A 21,865-nucleotide genomic window follows, 5' to 3' on the forward strand; every position below is an offset into this window, starting at 1 on the left:
AAAGATTTTATTTATTTATATTTTGAGAGAGAGAGAATGAGAGATAGAGAGCACGAGAGGGAAGAGGGCCTACTTTTATTTTCTTAATTCACATGCCTGACCAGCCTAGGAGAAAAATAAGGCAAGTGTATTAGTCACAGGGCTATAGCTTATGGAATAGTGACTTTGACTCTAGAAATAGACTGGCCTATTCCACTGAGTTTTTCATTTAATTCGTTTCTGTTCCTTAAACTTTGAGAGGCCATGGAGTTCTAATCAGGAAGCTTCTTTTTTTCTTTTAGGGTTTGAGATATTGAAGTAAGTCATTAGATTAAAGCAATATTTTTGTGAATCACAGCATAGGAAAATAAAGCATCTATTAAAAATGTCTAAAGCACATTCCCATTTTAACTTGTGAATATTAATTAACTATTCTTCTACCTTTTGTAATTGTGGTCTATAGTACTATTATTACATAGGATTGTTGTTAGTACCAACTTAATCTTCATAATGGTCTTGAGGTCAGTATGTTATCTCCATTTTACAGATGCAGAAACATGTCTTGAGAAGATAACCTGGCTCAGTGTTAATGCGGCCAACAAGTAGCACAGGTCATTGACAGCATTCTGACATCAAAACCTGAACATGTGCTCTATAAGGACTTGTGTGCTGCTTGTGAAATTGCCTTGATGTTTCTCTGCTCTGGGAGGGTAATAATCAGGATATTTGGAACTAGGACTGTCCTGGAAAATCCAGGACCTGTGTATAGCCATCACCAAAGTACATTTTTTCTCTCATGAGAGTCAAAACCAGCTTTCACCAGGAAACATTTACTAATCTATTTTTGAGTCCATCAATCCAATCTTGGCCTCCTTTTTCCTCCACTCTAATGCATATTCTTAGAACCCAAGGTCATTGAAGGGGGCAAACTTTGTAGCTGTATACCTTCAGAATGGTCAGTGAATCACTTCAGTTTGGGGGAAACATAAACTGAGTGCTATAGTTCAACTCAGTAGCTAGTGATTGAAGCCTAATTTAAACTGGACAAAGGTACAAAAGATTGATGGGTAGACTTGCAGCTCACAGCAGCTGGGCACCTGGATTGCTCAAATACTTGGCCTATAACCTGGAGTACAACTTGTACCTCTTCTCACTTTCTCAGGTTTCTTCATATGGTATAGGACAAGGCTGCTGGCTGCTTTGGGGTCACATCCTTGACCAAGTTGGGAAGAAGAGAATCTTTTCCAGTAGCCTCAAAAAAAAAAAAAAAAAAAAAAAGATGGCTGGGTGAGAAGGCCAGTGAAGCTGCATTGTAAGTGCCTCCTCTATGGCTGAGTAAACACTGGAGAGAGACATATACAATGATTACTAACCGTGTAAAGGGATCTGTGGTAGAGGTATTGTTACATTCGATGGATAAAATGGAAATGTAGTATACTGAATTTCCCTTTAAGCTTATGCCTACTGTCTGATTTACTTTAGATATCATTAGCATCTGTGAAGCAGTGATGATTAGTATGATACATAATTTACATATTCATTTAGCAGTCATTTTAATGAGTACCTCTGTGGGGAGAGCACTATGCACTGAGGTGATGAGATGATTAGGCACATGTCTCCTGCTATTCTAATGGAAGGAGTAGAATATACTGGAGCCCTGATGGCTTCACAGAAGGAGGTATGTATGTGGAGGTATTGGGGAATATTTCATGGAAGACAAGAGCATTGATCTGTGGCAGAGTTGGAGAGACTGAAGGGAGTGGAGAGGTGATTTCCAGCAAACAGTGCCATGGATGCAGTTATGGTGGTGGAGATGTGCAGGCTCTGTTGAGTGTGTTAAGGGGGAGAACAGATTGATTGGGGGAGTGGAGGGGAAGGCTGAAAAGTAACGTTGAAGGCCAGGCTAGCCAGTATCTGAACTTGGGCTCAGGCTTTCATGTCATCAGATTTGTGGGAGAGTTTCTCTCACCACAGCCTGAGCTACTGGAGAGCAGGGGCTTTCTTGCTCATCTTGTATCCCTGAGGCCTAGCAGAGTGTCTGCATGCACTGGGCGCTCAATAAATGTTGACTGAAGATAAGAACATCATATTTCTGTCATTTATATTAATTAGAGGGTTCTAGTCCCTAAAGAATCTGAGTATGGATGAAATCTAGAGAAGCAAAGGACCAAAGGTAATTAGAGCAGTGAGTGACAGGCCTGAGAAATGTTCTGTCACCTGAGGGAAGGAAAGACCTCTGAAGAAACAAATGGGCAAATATTTGATAGAATGAGCTCTGAGTCTCACAGTGCTTGCTAACTGGCCAACTTGGTTAAAACTTTCTATGTTCCGCTGACTTGAGCGTCCCTGAGTCACTATCTCTTCTGAATGTATGTAAATTCCTGGGTGCAAAGGCATTTACATTCTTCAAGTATATGGCTTGAGCCGTTGAGATTTATTCAGATACTCAAGAAAACTCCCCTTTGCATTCAGTTAGAGATCTTATTTGTTCCCCAAATTTATTAAATGATACCCCAAACAAATACTATTTAGAAACTTTCCAGGGGGAGTAGCCCAAAGATGTATGGTGGCATGCATTTACTTTTTTAGGGAGTAAAGTTTCAAAATGAATAAATGAAATTCATAAGCATGGTGTACCTAAAGAGATGAAAAATTGAGCAGAGCAGCAACAAGAAGGAAAAGTGATCTCTGAGGGGCTGGATAGTAAAACAATGAAGCAATGAACACTTTTGTGTTTCAACCACTTCAATTGCTTCCTTTTAAAGTTCTATTCAAAGTATAGTCGATCCTCATTATTCAGATTCTGTATTAACAAATTCCCCTCTTTGCCCAAAGTTATTTGTAATCCCCAAACCAATCCTTGCGATGCTTTTACAGTAATTTGTGGACATGTGTAGAGCAGAGAAAAATTTGAGTCGCTTGACGTGTAAGTTCTCAGCTGAGGTCGAACAAGGGCCCATTCTTTCTGCCTGCTTGTTCCAGCTCTTACACTGTAAATAAGTGTGTCCTTTCTTGGTCTACTTAATGCCATGTTTTTCACAGTTTTATGCTTTGTGTGATTTCACTGTGTAAAATGGCCCCCAAGCGTAGTTCTGAGGTGCTGTCTAGTGTCCCTAAGTGCAGAACAACCGTGACGTGCCTTATGGAGAAAATTCATGTTAGATCAGCCTTGTTCAGGTATGAGTGCTTTTGGCCATGAGTTCAATGTTAAAGAATCAACTATATATATTAAATAAGGTGTTTTTAAGTAGAAACACACATAAAATAAGGTTGTATACTGACAGGGATCAATCCTGTATTTCCCCTAGAAATAGTGAGTCAGTATTTGCTATTCATTGTTTGTGGTGACTTTATTGAATGGTAACTACTACGAATAATGAAAATTGACTATATTTCTCTTCTTGCTGGGATCATCCTGGGCTTATGTAGTTATTTAGTGGGGTTTTTTTTTTTTTGGTAACTTTTATTTTGACAGAATTTCAAACTTACAGAAAAGTTGGAAGAATAGTGTAATGAAATTCCTTATGGTGGAACTGTAAATAGGTTAAATAGTGTCCTCTACAAACTCCTGTCCACCTGGAACTCCAGAAGGTAGACTTTTTTGGAGATAGGACCTTTGCAGATGTAACTAGTTAAGATGAAGTTATACTGCATTAGGGTGAGCCCTGAATCCCAATGACTTGTGAGAAGAGGAGATACACAGAAAGACACGTAGGAGAGAAGGCCACGAGACGACAGAGGCAGAGACGGGAATGATGCAGCCACAATCCAAGGAAGGCAAGGATTGCTGGGAGAAAGAGGCCAGGAAAGATTCTTCCCTGGAGCCTCCAGAGGGGCTAACACCTTCATTTTGGACTTCTTGGCTCCAGAATTGTGAGAATAAGGATGTTGTTTTAAGCCACTGAATTTGTGGTCATTTGTTAAGCAACCCTAGGAAACTAATATAACCCTTTACTCCATTTCACTGGTTTATTATTTTTTGCCTCTTTCTTTGTCTTTCTTTTCCTCTTCCTCCCCCTCCTCTTCCTCTTTCTTTCCCCATGCTTGTATCAATTTTTTTTCTGTACCTCTACCCCTAAATATTTATTTCCAGAATAAGGATCTTCTCTTACATAAGCATAGTATAATTACAAAAATAGGAAATTAAAAACTGATACAATATTATCTAGTCAACAGTTCATATTCAAATTTTATCAATTGCCTAATAATGACCTTTTTTCCTCTGGTCCAAGATCCAATCTAGGATCATACATTTCATTTCCTTTCCATGCCTCTTTAATCTTCTGTTAATCTGAAACAGTTCTTCAGACTTTCTTTGTATTTCTTGACCTTGTCATTGCTGAGGTGTACAGTCCAGTTATTGTGGTCTTGTCTGATATTTTCCCCAGTTTAGATTTAGGTTATTCCTCTCTGGTAGGAATACCACAGAAATCTTGTGTTCTTTTCAGTGCCTCCAATCAAGAGGCACTTGATGCTGGTTACTTGATTAAAGTGGTGTCTGACAGGTTTCCCCACTTTAAAGTTACTGTTTTTCCCTTTGGAATTAATAAGTAATTTGTGGGGAGATGCTTCATGAGCATGTAAATATCCTTTGCATCATTAAACCGTCACCTACTAGTTTCAGCTTTCATTGATGATTTTCTAAATCCACTGTTTATATCAATATAGACTCATATGCCTATTCAATAGGTTATAATCCTTTACTGTCATTATTTATTTGGTGCAGGAATGTTCCACATTTGGCCAGTGAGAGGCCATTCACGCAGGCTCATGTGTCCTTATGACATGTTCTCATTCCTTGAGTGCTTTCTTACTGTCTGGTTTAAGATACTTCAGGCTCATCTTGTACTTTCCTGTCCTATTCCCCCATGTCACCCATTCGTTTACAGAGCTGACCTGGGCTGATTTGATGCATTAAAGAGTATTCTGGAGTTAAAAAAAAATTGGCTCAAAAGAGACCAAATGTTATCTTCCTCTTTATTTACTGTTCTAGTTAACAAAGAGAGCTTCCTCAGAGCTGTCAGGGGAAACTGCCACTAGTGGAGGGTGAATACCCTCTTGAGGATAGACGCTTCCTTTTGTAGTCCTGCCCTGCCATAGGAGTTTCTACATAAAGAGGAATATGCTTGGGGTTCTTACATATTAAAATACCATCTATGTTATGGCTGAATTTGTTTTTTGGATTTCTTCCCTCTGTTCTAGTTATGGAAGTTTTACTGGTGCATTTTAATCTTAATTCATTTCTTTTTTAACCACAATGATGTTGAGGGTTTTTTTTTTTTTTTTGTATTATTCAGGTGATCAACTTACAGTAGTTGACCTTAATTTGATTTGTGATACAAATCTAAAAGATTTTCCTTAAATAAAATGCAAATTTAAAATCTTATGAAATGAATGCATGTTGTAGACATTTGTTAAAAAAAACGCAAAACTTATACAAAAACATTTGGAGAAAATAAATCAGTGTTATCACTGTTGCTAGATAAAATTCCTTCACTCACATTTTCTTCCCTTGAGTATCTTTTTTTTAAGATTTTTATTTATTTATTGAGAGAGAGAGAGAGAATGGTAGAGAGCATGAGAGAGAGGAAGGTCAGAGGGAGAAGCAGACTCCCCACTGAGCAGGGAGCCTGATGCGGGACTCGATCCCGGGACTCCAGGATCATGACCCGAGCCGAAGGCAGTCGCCCAACCAACTGAGCCACCCAGGTGCCCCTCCCTTGAGTATCTTAAATACACTTTTCTGGGTTTTTTTCTGGCATAAAGTTGCTGTCAACATCCTATGATAAGATAATTTTTATTCATTTGTAAGTCATTTATTCCTTTCCCTAGATGTTCAAAGCGTTTGTTTAAAGGTCTGTTTTCTAGGGTATATCTTGGTTTTGATTGCTTCTGGGTTGATATTACCAGGTATGTGGTGTGCTTCAATATGCAGTTTCCTTTTTTTTTTAAGATTTCAGGAACGTTTTTCTGGAATTGCAGTTTTTAATATTTGTTCTATTATCTTGGTTTTCATCTTCAGGGATTGCTATTATCTGTGTGTTGGATCACAAGAGAGACTTGACTGATCACTCTGTTTCTCTTGAATACTTTTACTTTCTTCATTGGAGGTGGGTGAACTTTAAAATGTCTTTCTTACTACTTTTTTAAGATATTATCTGTGATAGCTACTTGCTCTTGGATTCCTTCCAGTTTAGTCTTTTTTTCCTGAGCTGATTTTTTTTCCCTGTTGAGAGAATATTTTATTTTTGTTTCAAGTTTTTATTTAAATTCCACTTAGCATACAGTGCAATATTAGTTTCAAGAGTAGAATTTAGTGATTCATCACTTACATACAATACCCCCAGTGTTCATCATAAGTATTCTTCTTAATCCCCATCACCCATTTAACCCTTTCCTCTACCTACGTCCCCTTTAGTAACCCTCAGTTTTTTCTCTGTAGTTAAGAGTCTGTTTTATGGTTTGCATCTTTCTTTTTCTCTTCCCCCCATGTTCATCTGTTTTGTTTCTTAAATTCCACATATGACTGAAATCATATGGTATTTGTCTTTCTCTGACTGGCTTATTTCACTTAGCGTAACATACTCTGGCTCCATCCATGTTGTTGTAAATGGCAAGATTTCATCCTTTTTGATGGCGGAGTAACATTCCATTGTATGGATATATGTGTGTGTGTGTGTGTGTGTGTGTGTGTATTCATTTCATTGTATGTACATTGTATATCATGTATATAAACCACATCTTTATCCATTCATCTGTGGATGGGCATCTGGGCTCTTTCCTTCAGCTGATTTTTTAACTTTATTCTACTGCTTAAGTTTTGTTACTTCATTTCTGACTTTTTGTAATCTAAATATGTTGTCTTATATTGAAATAGTAGGTTACACTTTTTCTGTTCTATCAACATGTCTTTAGTATGCTTTCTTTGTGTGTTGGAATGTTATTCTGCTCCATTCCGTTTTTTCTATTTATAAAACTTTGTATTGGATTTAACCTTGATCCCTTTCTATTGCCTATTTTTATGTTGTGGTTTCTGTGCATTTTTAGAAGAAGGCAGGATTCAAAATAGCTTTGATAATTTCTGTTGTTTTCTTGTAGTTTGCAAAAATATGGCCACATGTTTATTTGTTATTTAGATATTTTCTGGCTTGGTTCCATTCCTCCACTCCATCTGGACCTTTTCTTTTCTTTGTCTCTACCATCCCTGTGCTGCTGAGCAGATTGCACTGCCAGCAGTTTCTCTGCAGTGTGAGGCCCGGTCCAGGAAGGTAGTCCTGGCTGACCAGTGCTGAGTGTCCTAGACTGCTCCTACTCCTTTGGATCTTCTTGGGTGGAACCCTTGTCCTCATCCTGTTTCAGGTACCATTTCATTCTCAGCTTGCCTGCTCCACTTCCTAGTGAACACCACATGTCTATGTACTCAGATCCTCCTTTGCTCCTTCACTTCTCTCAGGTTTGCTCTCAGATAGAATCATATGCAGGACTTTTGGAGGGTTGAATATTTGTCCTCACCTATTTGTATTTTGGAATTTGTTCTCTAATTGTACATGTTTATGTGCTTTCTTGTTACTTTTTTTTTTTACATGGGGATTCAGAGACATTCAAAACCTATGCCTGGGTTTCCACAGTGTTAATTGTCAACTTAATGTATATTTAATGAAGTTTATTTGAATTTTGTGTTTTGTTTTTTTTCTTTAAAAACCATCTCTACAGAGAAAAAGAAATTGGGATATAGAAAACCCATCCTTTCCAGGAGGGAGTCCACTGAAGTTCAGAAGAGCAGGTCTCAGGACAGTGGGGGCAGTTGCTTCCCTCTCTGAAGCATGGCTCAGATGTGGAGAAGGATTTCAGGACACTTCTGAGACTCTGGTAGGGTAATTATAAAAATTATAAAATTGTTTTCCTTGAATCCCAAAGGATACTTAGATTCCTGAGTGTTTAGGCCACTAATTATATTTCTTTGGCATTCCCTTCCTTATTTCAGGACACAGTAATTCGTACAGTCGTCTTTTTTTTTTTTTAAATCAGAGAGTGAGAGAGAGTGAGCACAAGCAGGGGGAGTAGCAGGCAGAGGGAGAAGCAGGCTCCCCGCTGAGCAAGGAGCCCGATGTGGGGATGTGGGACTGGATCCCAGGACCTTAGGATCATGATACAAGCCGAAGGCAGCTGCTTAACTGGGTGAGCCACCCAGGCATCCTGGTAGTCTTCTTTTTTCAACCTTGCATTCCCTTAGTAATTGTGGCAAGTTAGTAATCACCTCTTTATGCCAGGCCCAACCTTTGTACTTCTTTGTAAATGTAGGATACGCACTGAGAAGTTTCTTAGAAGATGAAATTTTTGAGCATCCTACTCTTCACATGAAGTATATTTATGAAATGCTTGTATACTCAGGATCTTTTGGCAACAAGATATTCTGGTTAATATTTGTATATATGGTAATTTTGAAATACTTATAGATATGTACAAAATGGAATACTGTTATAAACTCTTAATGGTTAGTTCTCTGTTTAGATTCCTGGTAGAATATAATAATACATTTATGTGTCTATGAGGAGTATGTGCTTTGGGAATACTTATTGGTAAATATAAATAAAAGAGAGGCATATTTTAAGGATGGTATAGTTTAAGGTTTTGAGTTTTACAAAATATTTTTGGTTTTAGCCCTTGTTCACATAAATTACTACATTATCATTATTATTATTGTCATCTTCCTGCAGTCATTAACAGCTGAAAAGGAGATTGTTACAGAAGAGCACCTCGAATTATCCCCTCAACCCAAGAAAGGTAATATTTTGTTGATTTCTTGACAGAAATGGTATAAGGCTAATATATCCTTCTTTGATTTATTTGCATAGTTTGGGTAGACTATATATTTATGGTTTAAAAACATCAAAATGTAAAAAGGTAATTTTTGAGAAATCTCTCATCTTTGTCACTATTTACCCCATTTTTTTTTCTTGCCTCCTGTAGATAATTATTAAAATTTTTTGTGTGTCCTTCCTGGGTTTACTGTTATCATCAGAGCCCAGTAGGTTAGCTTAGGCTCACAGCTCCAGGATTTAAAAAAATTCTGATTTGGAAAATAACGGTTATGAGCTATGATAAAAGACTATAGTATTTCAGGCAATGAAATTCTTACTTGGTGAATTAGTTAGGGAAGGCTTTCAGATACAGATAGTAGGAAACTTTTAGAGTGTTTGAAGAAATGGGGTTGAATTTATCTCCTGCAATAAGAAGTTCAGGGAGTCAGATGTGTTCTGAGTTCTGCAACCTTAGTGTGGAGTTTGTTCTTGCAGTCATGAGGTGGAAGCTAAATTGTCTGGGCCTACTTCTCAGGAAGACTGTAGGTTCTGAGGATTTTCTCCAGATATACTTTTCTTCTGGGAAGGAATTCCATCGAAGGACCTCTACCTTTGGCCAGAACCTGTTATATAGGGTCGCCTCTACTAAAGGGACTTCAGTGAAGTTAAAGATTTTTAAATATCTATGTTTTTGTTAGTAAGGAAGAAAACGGGGTATCAGGGAGGCTGCTGGCTGGCTCTGCTGCTACACTCACTGGGTAGGCAGGGAAAGTCAGTGCTTGAGACCTTAGGGATCTCCTTTGCCCCTAGGGGTCCTGACTGTGTGATCTTGGGAAAGAAGCTAAACACACTAAGCCTTAGTTTCTCCATCTGGGAAATGTGTATAAGAATGTGTGCCTCATTGGGTTATTGTTAACAAAAAGAAAGTAATAAAATGTCTATTTCAAAGGCTTGCACTTAGTAGTTGCTTAATAGATGGCAGCAAATGCTGTTATGTCCGATGGCAAAAAGAGCTATGTGAAAGCTTGCCAAAAATTCTGCGGAGTGGGAAAACTTCCTGTGAATAAGAGCTATATAAGTATTTCTTTTTTTTAAAATTTTTTATTATGTTATGTTAATCACCATACATTACATCATTAGTTTTTGATGTAGTGTTCCATGATTCATTGTTTGCGTATCAGACCCAGTGCTCCAGGCAGAACGTGCCCTCTTTAATACCCATCACCAGGCTAACCCATCCCCCCACCCTCCTCCCCTCTAGAACCCTCAGTTTGTTTTTTAGAGTCCATAGTTTCTCATGGTTTGTCTCCCCCTCTGATTTCCCCCCTTCATTTTTCCCCTCCTGCTATTTTCTTCTTTTTATTTATTTTTTAACATATAATGTATTATTTGCTTCAGAGGTACAGGTCTGTTATTCAACAGTCTTGCACAATTCACAGCGCTCACCATAGCACATACCCTCCCCAGTGTCTATTACCCAGCCACCCCATCCCTCGCATCCCCCACCACTCCAGGAACCCTCAGTTTGTTTCCTGAGATTAAGAATTCCTCATATCAGTGAGGTCATATGATACATGTCTTTCTCTGATTGACTTATTTCGCTCAGCATAATACCCTCCAGTTCTATCCACGTCATTGCAAATGGCAAGATTTCATTCCTTTTTTTTTTGATAGAAGTATTTTTTTATTAGGTAAATTTAATGACCTTTCTGGCAATAAAAATATTTAAATTTGAATTCAAAACCTTTTTTTAAACACACACAAATTCTAACCTGAATTAAAAATGTACAATAAATTTAAGGCTAACGTTTATGCCTATTATAAAATAGCTAGTGAAAGATGAAGCACCAGGTTCTTAATAAAATTATTGTGTTTTTACCAAAGTATACTCTGAAATTCTGAACCAAGATTAAGTAGCTTAAATTACTGTTTATTTATTTATTTTTTTTCATTTTTGGCTCAGCATATCTATTGAATGCCTCTGCATTAGGGTAGGACCCAGAAACTGCATTCATATTGTAAGCAAAACAATGTGTCTTTTTCTTCAGCTTCTGTAATTAGTAATAATTATAGACTTCTATGAACTTAAGAGATATTCTGTACATGTTTCTTTACACAGAAGAGGAAAAGCGTATATTTTCTTTGACAATCCCTGTTCCCACTTTTTTCTTTTTGTATTATGTTAATCACCATACATTGCATCTTCTTTTTTTTTTTTTAACATATAATGTATTATTTGTTTCAGAGGTACAGATCTGTGAACCAACAGTCTTAAACAATTCACAGCACTCACCATAGCACATACCCTCCCCAGTGTCTATCACCCAGCCACCCCATCCCTCTCACCCCTCACCACTCCAGCAACCCTCAGTTTGTTTCCTGAGATTAAGAATTCCTCATATCAGTGAGGTTATATGATAAATGTCTTTCTTTGATTGACTTATTTCGCTCAGCATAACACCCTCCAGTTCCGTTCACGTCATTGCAAATAGCAAGATTTCATTCCTTTTGATGGTTGCATAATATTCCATTGTATAAATATACCACCTCTTCTTTATCCATTCATCTGTCGATGGATATATTGGCTCTTTCCACAGTTTGGCTATTGTGGATATTGCTGTTATAAACATTGGGGTACACGTACCCCTTTGGATCCCTACATTTGTATCTTTGCGGAAAATACCCAGTAGTGCAATTGCTGGATCGTAGGGTAGCTCTATTTTCAACTTTCTGAGGAACCTCCATATTGTTTTCCAGAGTGGCTGCACCACCTTGCATTCCTACCAACAGTGTAGGAGGGTTCCCCTTTCTCTGCATCCCCACCAACATCTGTCATTTCCTGACTTGTTAATTTTAGCCATTGTGACTGGTGTGAGGTGATATCTCATTGAGGTTTTGATTTGGATTTCCCTGATGCCGAGCGATGTTGAACCTTTTTCATGTGTCTGTTGGCCCATTTGGATGTCTTCTTTGGAAAAATGTCTGTTCATGTCTTCTGCCCATTTCTTGATTGGATCATTTGTTCTTTGGGTGTTGAGTTTGATAAGTTCTTTATAGATTTTGGATACTAGCCCTTTATCTGATATATCATTTGCAGATATCTTCTCCCATTCTGTCAGTTGGCTTTTGGTTTTGTTGACTGTTTCTTTTGCTGTGCAAAAGCTTTTTATCTTGATGAGGTCCCAATAGTTCATTTTTGCCCTTGCTTCCCTTGCCTTTGGCTATGTTTCTAGGAAGAAGTTGCTGCGGCTGAGGTCGAAGAGGTTGCTGCCTGTGTTCTCCTTTAGGATTTGGATGGACTCCTGTCTCACGTTTAGGTCTTTCAACCATTTGGTGTCTATTTTTGTGTGTGGTGTAAGGAAATGGTCCAGTTTCATTCTTCTGCGTGTGGCTGTCCAATTTTCCCAACACCATTTGTTGAAGAGACTGTCTTTTTTCCATTGGACATTCTTTCCTGCTTTGTCGAAGATTTAGTTGACCATAGAGTTGAGGGTCCATTTCTGGGCTCTCTATTCTGTTCCATTGATCTCTGTGTCTGTTTTTTTGCCAGTATCATACGGTCTTGATGATGACAGCTTTGTAATAGAGCTTGAAGTCCGGAATTGTGATGCCGCCAGCTTTGCTTTTCTTTTTCAACATTCCTCTGGCTATTCAAGGTCTTTTCTGGTTCCATACAAATTTTAGGATTATTTGTTCCATTTCTTTGAAAAAAGTGGATGGTATTTTGATGGGATTGCATTGAATGTGTAGATTGCTCTAGGTAGCTTTGACATCTTCACAATGTTTGTTCTTCCAATCTATGAGCATGGAACGTTTTTCCGTTTCTTTGTGTCTTCCTCAATTTCTTTCATGAGTATTTTATAGTTTTCTGAGTACAGATCCTTTGCCTCTTTGGTTAGATTTATTCCTAGGTATTTTATGGTTTTGGGTGCAATTGTAAATGGGATCGACTCCTTAATTTCTCTTTCTTCTGTCTTGTTGTTGGAGTATAGGAATGCCACTGATTTCTGTGCATTGATTTTATATCCTGCTACTTTACTGAGTTCCTGTATGAGTTCTAGCAGTTTTGGGGTGGAGTCTTTTGGGTTTTCCACATAAAGTATCCTATCATCTGCAAAGAGTGAGAGTTTGACTTCTTTGCCAATTTGGATTCTTTCTTTCTTTTTGTTGTCTGATTGCTGAGGCTAGGACTTCTAATAATATGATGAATAGCAGTGGTGATAGTGGACATCCCTGCCGTGTTCCTGACCCTAGGGGAAAAGCTCTCAGCTTTTCCCCATTGAGAATGATATTTGGTGTAGGTTTTTCATAGATGGCTTTTATGATATTGAGGTATGTACCCTCTATCCTTATAGTCTGAAGAGTTTCAATAAAGAAAGGATGCTGTACTTTGTCAAATGGTTTTTCTGCCTCTATTGAGAGGATCATATGATTCCTCTTCTTTCTTGTGTTAATATATTGTATCATGTTGATTGATTTGCAGATGTTGAACCAACCTTGCAGCCCAGGGATATATCCCACGTGGTCATGGTGAATAATCCTTTTAATGTACTGTTGGATCCTATTGGCTAGTATTTTGGTGAGATTTTTGCATCCATGTTCAGCAAGGATATTGGTCTGTAATTCTCCTTTTTGATGGGGTCTTTTGTCTGGTTTGGGGATCAAGGTAATGGTGGCCTTCTAAAACGAGTTTGGAAGTTCTCCTTCCATTTCTATTTTTTGGAACAGTTTCAGAAGAGGTATTAATTCTTCTTGAAATGTTTGGTAGAATTCCCCTGGGAAGCCATCTGGCCCTGGGCTTTTGTTTGTTGGGAGATTTTTGATGACTTCTTCAATTTCCTTAGTGGTTATAGGTCTGTTCAGGTTTTCTATTACTTCCTGGTTGAATTTTGGTAGTTGACACATCTCTAGGAATGTATACATTTCTTCAGATTGTCTAATTTGCTGGCATATAGTTGCTCTTAATATGTTCTTATAATTGTTTGTATTTCTTTGGTGTTGGTTGTGATCTCTCCTCTTTCATTCATGATTTTGTTGATTTGGTCATTCCTCTTTTCCTTTGATAAGTCCGGCCAGGGGTTTATCAATCTTGTTAATTCTTTCAAAGAACCAGCTCCTAGTTTCATTGATCTGTTCTACTGTTCTTTTGGTTTCTATTTCATTGATTTCTGCTCTTATCTGTATTATTTCTCTTCTCCTGCTGGGTTTAGGCTTCATTTGCTGTTCTTTTTCCAGGTCTTTTAGGTGTAGGGTTATGTTGTGTATTTGAGACCTTTCTTGTTTCTTGAGAAAGGCTTGTATTGCTATATCTTAGGACTGCCTTTGTTGCATCCCAAAGATTTTGAACAGTTGTCTTTTCATTTTCATTGGTTTCCATGAATTTTTTTAATTCTTCTTTAATTTCCTGGTTGACCCATTCATTCTTTAGTAGGGTGCTCTTTAGCCTCCACGTGTTTGAGTTCTTTCTGACTTTCGTCTTGTGATTGAGTTCTAGTTTCAAAGCATTGTGGTCTGAAAATATGCAGGGAATGATCCCTGTCTTTTGGTACCGGTTGAGACCTGATTTGTGACCTAGGTTGCGATCTATTCTGGTGAATGTTCCATGGGCACTAGAGAAGAAAATGTATTCTGTTGCTTTGGGATGGAATGTTCTGAATATATCTGTGAAGTCCATTTGGTCTAGTGTGTCATTTTAAAGTCTTTATTTCCTTGTTGATGTTTTGCTTAGATGATCTGTCCATTTCAGTGAGGGTGGTGTTAAAGTCCCCCACTATTGTTGTATTGTTGTCGATGTGTTTCTTTGCTTTTGTTATTAATTGGGTTCTATAATTGGCTGCTCCCATGTTAGGGGCATAGATAAAATTGTTAGGTCTTCTTTTTTTTTTTTTTTTAAAGATTTTATTTATTTGACAGAGACACAGAGAGAGAGGGAACACAAACAGGGCGAATGGGAGAGGGAGAAGCAGGCTTCCCGCAGAGAAGGGAGCCCAATGCGGGGCTCGATCCCAGGACCCTGGGATCACGACCTGAGCTGAAGCAGACACTTAACGACTGAGCCACTCAGGCACCCCTACAATTGTTAGATCTTCTTCTTGGATAGACCCTTTAAGTAGGATATAGTGTCCTTCCTTATCTCTTATTACAGTCTTTGGTTTAAAATCTAATTTGTCTGATATAAGGATTGCCACCTCAGGTTTCTTTTGGTGTCCATGAGCATGGTAAATGGTTTTCCACCCCTTCACTTTCAATCAGGGGGTGTTTTTGGTTTTAAAATGTGTCTCTTGGAGACAGTATATCGACGAGTCTTATTTTTTTCCCCAATCTGATAGCCTCTGTCTTTTGATTGGGACATTTAGCCCATTTATATTCAGGGTAACTTGAAAGATATGAATTTAGTGCCATTGTATTGCCTGTAAGATGACTGTTACTGTATCTTGTCTGTGTTCCTTCTGGTCTATGTTGCTTCTAGCCTCTCTCTCTCTTTTTTTTAAAGATTTTATTTATTTATTTGTCAGAGAGAGAGAGACAGAGCACAAGCAGGAGAGTGGCAGGCAGAGGGAGACGCAGGGTCCCCGTTGAGCAGGGAGCCCAATGTGGGACTCGATCCCAGGATCCTGGGATCATGACCTGAGCTGAAGGCAGCCGTTTAACTGACTGAGCCACCCAGGCATCCCTTAGCCTCTCTCTTTGCTTAGAGGACCCCTTTCAAGATTTCTTGTAGGACTGGTTTCGTGTTTGCAAATTCCTTTAGTTTTTGTTTGTCCTGGAAGCTTTTTATCTCTCCTTCTATTTTCAATGACAGCTTAGGTGGATATAGTATTCTGGGCTGCATATTTTTCTCATTTAGTGCTCCGAATATATCATGCCAGTGCTTTCTGGCCTGCCAGGTCTCTGTAGATAGGTTTGTTGCCAGTCTAATGTTTCTACCATTGTAGGTTACATATCTCTTCTCCTGAGCTGCTTTCAGGATTTTCTCTTTGTCTCTGAGAGTTGTAAGTTTTACTGTTAGATGTCGGGGTGTTGACCTATTTTTATTGATTTTGAGAGGGGTTCTCTGTGCCTCCTGCATTTTGATGCCTGTTTCCTTCCCCACATTAGGGAAGTTCTCTGGTAATTTGCTCCAATATACCTTCTGTCCCCCTCTCTCTTTCTTCTTCTTCTGGGATCCCAATTATTCTAATGTTGTTTCGTCTTATGGTATCACTTATCTCTCAAATTCTGCCTTCCTGATCCAGTAGTTGTTTATCTCTCTTTTTCTCAGCTTCTTTATTTTCCATCATTTGGTCTTCTATATCACTAATTCTCTCTTCTGCCTCATTTAGCCTAGCAGTTAGGGCCCCCATTTTGATTGCACCTAATTAATAGCCTTTTTGATTTCGACTTGGTTAGATTTTAGTTCTTTTATTTCTCCAGAAAGGGTTTCTCTAATAACTTCCATGCTTTTTTCAAGCCCCCCCTAGTATCTTTAAAATCATCATTTTGAACTCTAGTTCTGACATCGTGCTAATGTCTGTATTGAGTAGGTCCCTGGCAGTCGGTACTGCCTCTTGTTCTTTTTGTTGAGGTGATTTTTTTCCATCTTCTCGTTTTGTCCAGAGGAGAATAGATGAATGAGAGAGCAAAATGCTAACAGGGTAACAACGTCCCCAGAAAATATACTCTAAACAAATCAGAAGAAAATCTGAAACCGGGGGAAAAGAAAGGGAAAGAAAGAAAAAAGAAAAAGGAAAGAAAAAGAAAAAGATAAAAACAAACAAAAACAGAACAAAACGAAAAAACAGAATATGATCAGATATGATCAGGCTTGTTCATAGATCAGGGCCACAAAGTAGATTTTGGGTGTATTTTGGTCTGGTAGAAGAAAGTGCCTCCCAAAATTTTAAAGAAAGAAAAAACTTACATATGTACAAAAATAAGGTTAAATACGATGAAAGGATGGAAAATGACTGTAAAGATGACAATTGTAAAAGATTTTATAAAAGGAATTGATAAGTTGTTTGAAAAAAGGAAGAAGAGTATTTAAAAAGAAAAGAAAAGGGAGAGAATGTGATCAGGCAGGAGACTAGAATTAAGCCTTACACTAGAGATTTAGGGTATATTTTGATTTATTAGAAAAAAGTATCTCGAAATTTTAAAGAGTGAGTAACTCTTATACATATGTCAAAAATAGGGGTAATTATTATGAAGGGATAGATTATGACTCAAAATAAAAAATAAAAATGTTTTTTCAAAAAGGGATTGATAAGATGTTGGTTGCAAAAGGGAAAGGGAGAAATTCAAATAAAAAAAGTTAAAAAAAATTAACTTTGAAAGACTGAAGAATCATGGGAGAAAAACCAGATATCTATGTGCAATGTTTCCCTAGTGCTGGAGTTCTTCCGTTCTCATTGATCGGTAAACTTGGTCTTGGCTGGCTGTTCTTGCTGATCTTCTGGGGGAGGGGCCTTTTGCCATGTTTCCCAAATGTCTTTGCCAGAGGTGGAATTGCCCCGCCCTTGCTGGTTCGGGCTAAGTAATCTGCTCGGGTTTGCTCTCAGGAGCTTTTGTTCCCTGCAGGCTTTCCATACAGCTTTTGGGGGTCGAGAGTGAAAATGGTGGCCTCCCAATCTCCACCCCGGTGGAGCTGAGAACTCGGGGCCCCACTCCTCATTGAGCCCCCAGAGAAAAGCAGTCAGTCACTCCTGTCTCTCCAGGTTCCTCCTGCATTCCCTGCTCACCCGGCCTGTGACTGAGCGTTTGTATCTCTGGCAAATGACCCCGTGTGGAGTCTCCCATCCCTGCGGTGTGCTCCCGCGCCGCTCCTCCTGGGGAAGGGGAGTCACCCTGTATCTGCCACTTGTTGGGTCCCTGCTGGAGGAGCAGTGGCCCAACTGCCGTGGATCATGGTTTATGGCAATCCTGAGCTGAGAGCCCACTCCTCTGCTCTGTGTCTGCAGCAGGCTTCCCTGTTCTGAAACCTGGGAGCTCTGCCACACTCAGGCACCCTCGGTCTTTCTTTGACCCCAAGGGTCCGGAGTCCACACTCTCTTGCGAGGGTTCCACCCACCGCTTAGCCACTGGAGCGACGTCCCTCAGCAGAGCCGACTTCTAAAAGTTCCCATTTTGTGCTTCACTGCTCTGTCACTTGCCAGTAGTGGCCAACGGAGGCCCCCTCCTCCGCCATCTGTCTTCCTGAATATCGCCTCGGATTCACTTCTCCCTACGTCCTACGTTCCAGAAAGTGGTTGCTTTTCTGTTCAGAGAGTTGTTGCTATTCTTTTCTTCGATCTCCTGTTGAGTTCGTAGGTGTTCAGAATGGTTTGATCCCTATCCAACTGAATTCCTGGAATCATAGGAAATCCAGGTTTCCTACTCCTCTGCCATCTTGCTCCTCCCCCCAGAAACATTTTGTCATTTAGAATTTCTCACAACAACTCTAAGAGATAAATATAATATGTATTATTTTTACAGCTAAGAACTTAAGCTTGAACAGTGGAATTGGTTCAGATTCCACTTAGGGTTTCTCTTGTATAATGCTATACCTATATTGCCCTTTGCTGACCTGTTTTCCTTAAATATTCTTACAGTAAATGTGTGATAGTAAAATAACACAAGTTGCTGTTCTGATGGCATTTTATATTGTGTTTTTGACAGTTTAAAGCGACGTTTCCCAACCTTGTCACTAATGCCATTTGGGGCCAGAAAATTCTTTGTTGTATGGAGCGGGAGCTTTCCTGTGCAGTATCAGGTTTTTAGCAGCATCTCTGGCCTCTGTTCACTAGTGACAGTAGCTCCGCTAGCCCCAGTTGGTTTTTTTTTTTTTTTTTTAAAGATTTCATTCATCTATTTGTCAGAGAGAGAGAGAATGTGCGTGCACACAAAAGCATGGGGAGCGGCAGGGAGAGGGAGAAGCAGGTTCCCTACTGAGCAAGGAGCCCTTTGTAGTACCCTGGGATCATGACCTGAGCCAAAGGCAGACGTTTAACCGACTGAGCCAAACAGGCATCCCTCCCCCAGCCTCAGTTGTGACAACTAAGGATATCTCCAGATGTTGTCAGATATCCGCACAAGGACAGAATCATTCTGAGTTGAGAACCAGACTTAGAATTAAGAAAATCATGTTCTTTTACAGATTTTAGAAGATATAGCTCATCTAGAGTATTCAAAAGTCTTAATGCTTTCAAAATAAGCTTCATGTGAGTTGGTTACTTGGCTAAGGGTAAGTTTATACAGACAACCCTGTGGAAGGTGATTATATACCTTTGGCCACTTCGTATGCCATCTTGGTAACTACCCATTGACATTCTAGTAATAAACAGGTGAGGTGGTATTTTAAGGTTATACATAAGTTCACAGGGCTTATTTTATTAATTCAACCATATTAAATGAAATTCATTGTTATGTAACTCTTGGTCTTTACACATCTAAGATGTTTTAAAAATTATGTTTTTTTTATGGGTGAATAGTATGCTTTGTTAATTATTCAAGCTGCTATTAACAAAAAACTGTCTATGTCTTTCTCTATTAAAAGACATAGTAGGGGCGCCTGGGTGGCTCAGTCGGTTGAGCGACTGCCTTCGGCTCAGGCCATGATCCTGGAGTCCTGGGATCGAGTCCCGCATCGGGCTCCCCGCTCAGCGGGGAGTCTGCTTCTCCCTCTGACCCTCCCCCCTCTCATGCGCTCTCTCTCTCTCTCTCTCTCTCTCATTCTCTCTCTCAAATAAATAAATAAAATCTTTAAAAAAAAAGACATAGTAGTTTTCAAAATTCTAAGAATGGAAAGGTGCTTTGAGCTAATTACTTTGAAATGAGTTAACGAATTGTTGACTTTTAGGTAACAAGTAAATGATCCCTTGGAGTGTATCTAATCATGTGTGTTAATTGCTGGCTTCTCTTCTCTTCTCTCTTCCATTTCCCTCTCCTCCTCCCCTCACTCCTTTTTACCATTAATTACTGTTTATCAGTTTCTTGTTTTACCCCAGACACTTGGCTGGACATTATGTATATTATTTCCTTTTATATCTACTACATCCTGTGAGCTGAGTACCCTCGTTTTACAGAAGGAAATTGGGACTCAGAGAAGTCAGATCACTTGCCCAGAGTCACATAGTTAACAAGTGTGCCAATTAATATTTATAGTCAGGGATGTCTAACTTCAGTGCATGTGTGCTTCAGCACTGTTCTGGTGCTTAACAGATTTGGCCTCTTAACAGAATTGCCAGGTGAGTTTTAAACACAATATACCCAGACCTCCTTCCAGCTGTATTGGATAGAGTCTCTGTGTCTTCAGGCCCAGAATTGAGATTGAGAGGGAAGAGCCCTGAATTAAAATTGTCAAAATCTTTTTTTCTTTAAAAAAAATTTCCCCCCTCCATTTGTCCTTTACATAACTTTGAAAAAACTTAACTTTTTGGAGACTCAGTTTCTTCATCTGTAAAATGCAAATTTTAGTCTAACAGTAATTATCTCGCCTACTTCATAAAATTATTGTGAAGAATGAAAGGTCTTACTAGTTTGCGTTGGTATATCATTTTATTTTATTTATTTATTTATTTATTTTTATAGATTTTATTTATTTATTTGACAGAGAAAGCGAGAGAGGGAACACAAGCAGGGGGAGTGGAAGAGGGAGAAGCAGGCTTCCTGCCGAGCAGAGAGCCTGATGCGGGGCTCGATCCCAGAACCCTGGGATCATGACCTGAGCCGAAGGCAGACGCTCAATGACTGAGCCACCCAGGTGCCCCGATATATCATTTTATAGCACTCAGCAACTGCAGTATAAATGTTATTCATCAGTGGGCTTCTCCAGGGTAGGAACAGTGTTCTGTATTATCTCCTGTGTTTGTTTATTTTGGTATTGTAAGTGTCTAGGGTGGTGTAGTAGGCCCTCAGTAGGCACTGATTTTATTGAATGAATGAGGAATGAATAAACAAATGCTACAAAAATATAGTAGCTCTGGGGGCACTTTCATTCCTCAGAACTCTACCTTTCCCATGGTTTTCTGCTGTGATGCTTCAGCAGCCTGGAGAATTTCTTTAGGTATTCCATTGCCTGGCTTCCATGAGTAAATGTGTTGTTACATGTAGTTTTTCCCTGCCATTCCCCTAATGGTAAGAGTGGCTCCTGCAGTTATTTTACTGCCATTATGTATCTGCTTCTCTCAGACTGGTCTGATCTCTATATAATCACTATAGTGGACTTTTATCTTCTGGAACAACAGTATCAGATAAAAGAAGACTTATATTTTTGTTTGCTTTATTCCATACTTTTACCCTTAGCTTAAATATTTCTTGTCTTTTTTGTTTTTATTTTGAATTCCCTTTCAGGTATTAAAGCTAGTAAGTTACTTTATTTTTAATATTACTTCTATCTCAGGGCGCCTGGGTGGCTCAGATGGTTAAGCATCTGCCTTTGGCTCAGGTCATGATCCCAGGGTCCTGGTATCGAGCCCCACATCGGGCTCCTGGCTCAGCAGGGACCCTGCTTCTCTCCTTCTCCCTCTGCCTCTCCCTGCTCATGCTCTCTCTCTGTATCTCTGTGTCTCAAATGAATAAATAAAATCTTTAAAAAAATATATTACTTCTATCTGGAAATAAGATTGTTGCTATTAGACGGGCCAAGATATCTTACTAGCCCTCTTGAGTTGTGAAGTAGCTGTGAGGGAATACTTGGGCTTTGTACGCTAGGAGCAGTTTATGTTATATGCCTCATAAATACCTCAGAGATTAATTTATCCTTAATAACTACATTTATTTCATTAAAATAGATTAAATTTGGTTATTTGATATATGAAAATAATTTAACTTCCAAATTAAATTTTGCAAAAGTAACACCTAGATAACAATGTTTATAAAGTAAACTAAAAACTAAATTTACTTGGTTTACTGATGCAAAATCTATTAAAAAAGTTTTAGTTAGGTGAAAATCCTTTAAGAAGTCTGCTAATAGGAGACTGATTTAAAGGGCACCTGGGTGGCTCAGTCATTGAGCATTTGCCTTCGGCTTAGGTCATGATCCTGGGGTCCTGGGATCAAGCCCTGTTGTGTTGGGCTCCCTGCTGGGCGGGAAGCTTGTTTCTCCTCTCCCACTCTGCCTGCTTGTGTTC

General features: G+C 39.0%; 1 protein-coding gene across 9 annotated transcripts in view; it reads left to right on the top strand.

The window, feature by feature from the left end:
• The window catches only part of SPIDR (scaffold protein involved in DNA repair), a 584,775-nt gene that overhangs the window by 60,664 nt on the left and 502,246 nt on the right, over window positions 1-21,865 (top strand). For 6 of the 9 annotated variants that reach the window (XM_025870570.2, XM_025870572.2, XM_025870571.2 and 3 more), the window contains exons 2-3: window positions 7,693-7,848; window positions 8,697-8,763. The exons of 1 other annotated variant lie outside the window; for it this stretch is intronic. In XM_025870570.2, coding sequence (XP_025726355.2) covers window positions 7,693-7,848; window positions 8,697-8,763 — 223 coding nt within the window. Of the gene's footprint in view, window positions 1-7,692; window positions 7,849-8,696; window positions 8,764-21,865 lie in introns of those variants that run through there. 2 more of the 9 variants (XM_073892749.1, XM_073892751.1) reach the window with 2 other exon arrangements.

Source organism: Callorhinus ursinus, unplaced genomic scaffold (genome assembly GCF_003265705.2).
Source record: "Callorhinus ursinus isolate GAN/ISIS: 27379988/994484 unplaced genomic scaffold, GSC_fseal_2.0 scaffold5, whole genome shotgun sequence".
NCBI classification, from domain to species: domain Eukaryota; kingdom Metazoa; phylum Chordata; class Mammalia; order Carnivora; family Otariidae; genus Callorhinus; species Callorhinus ursinus.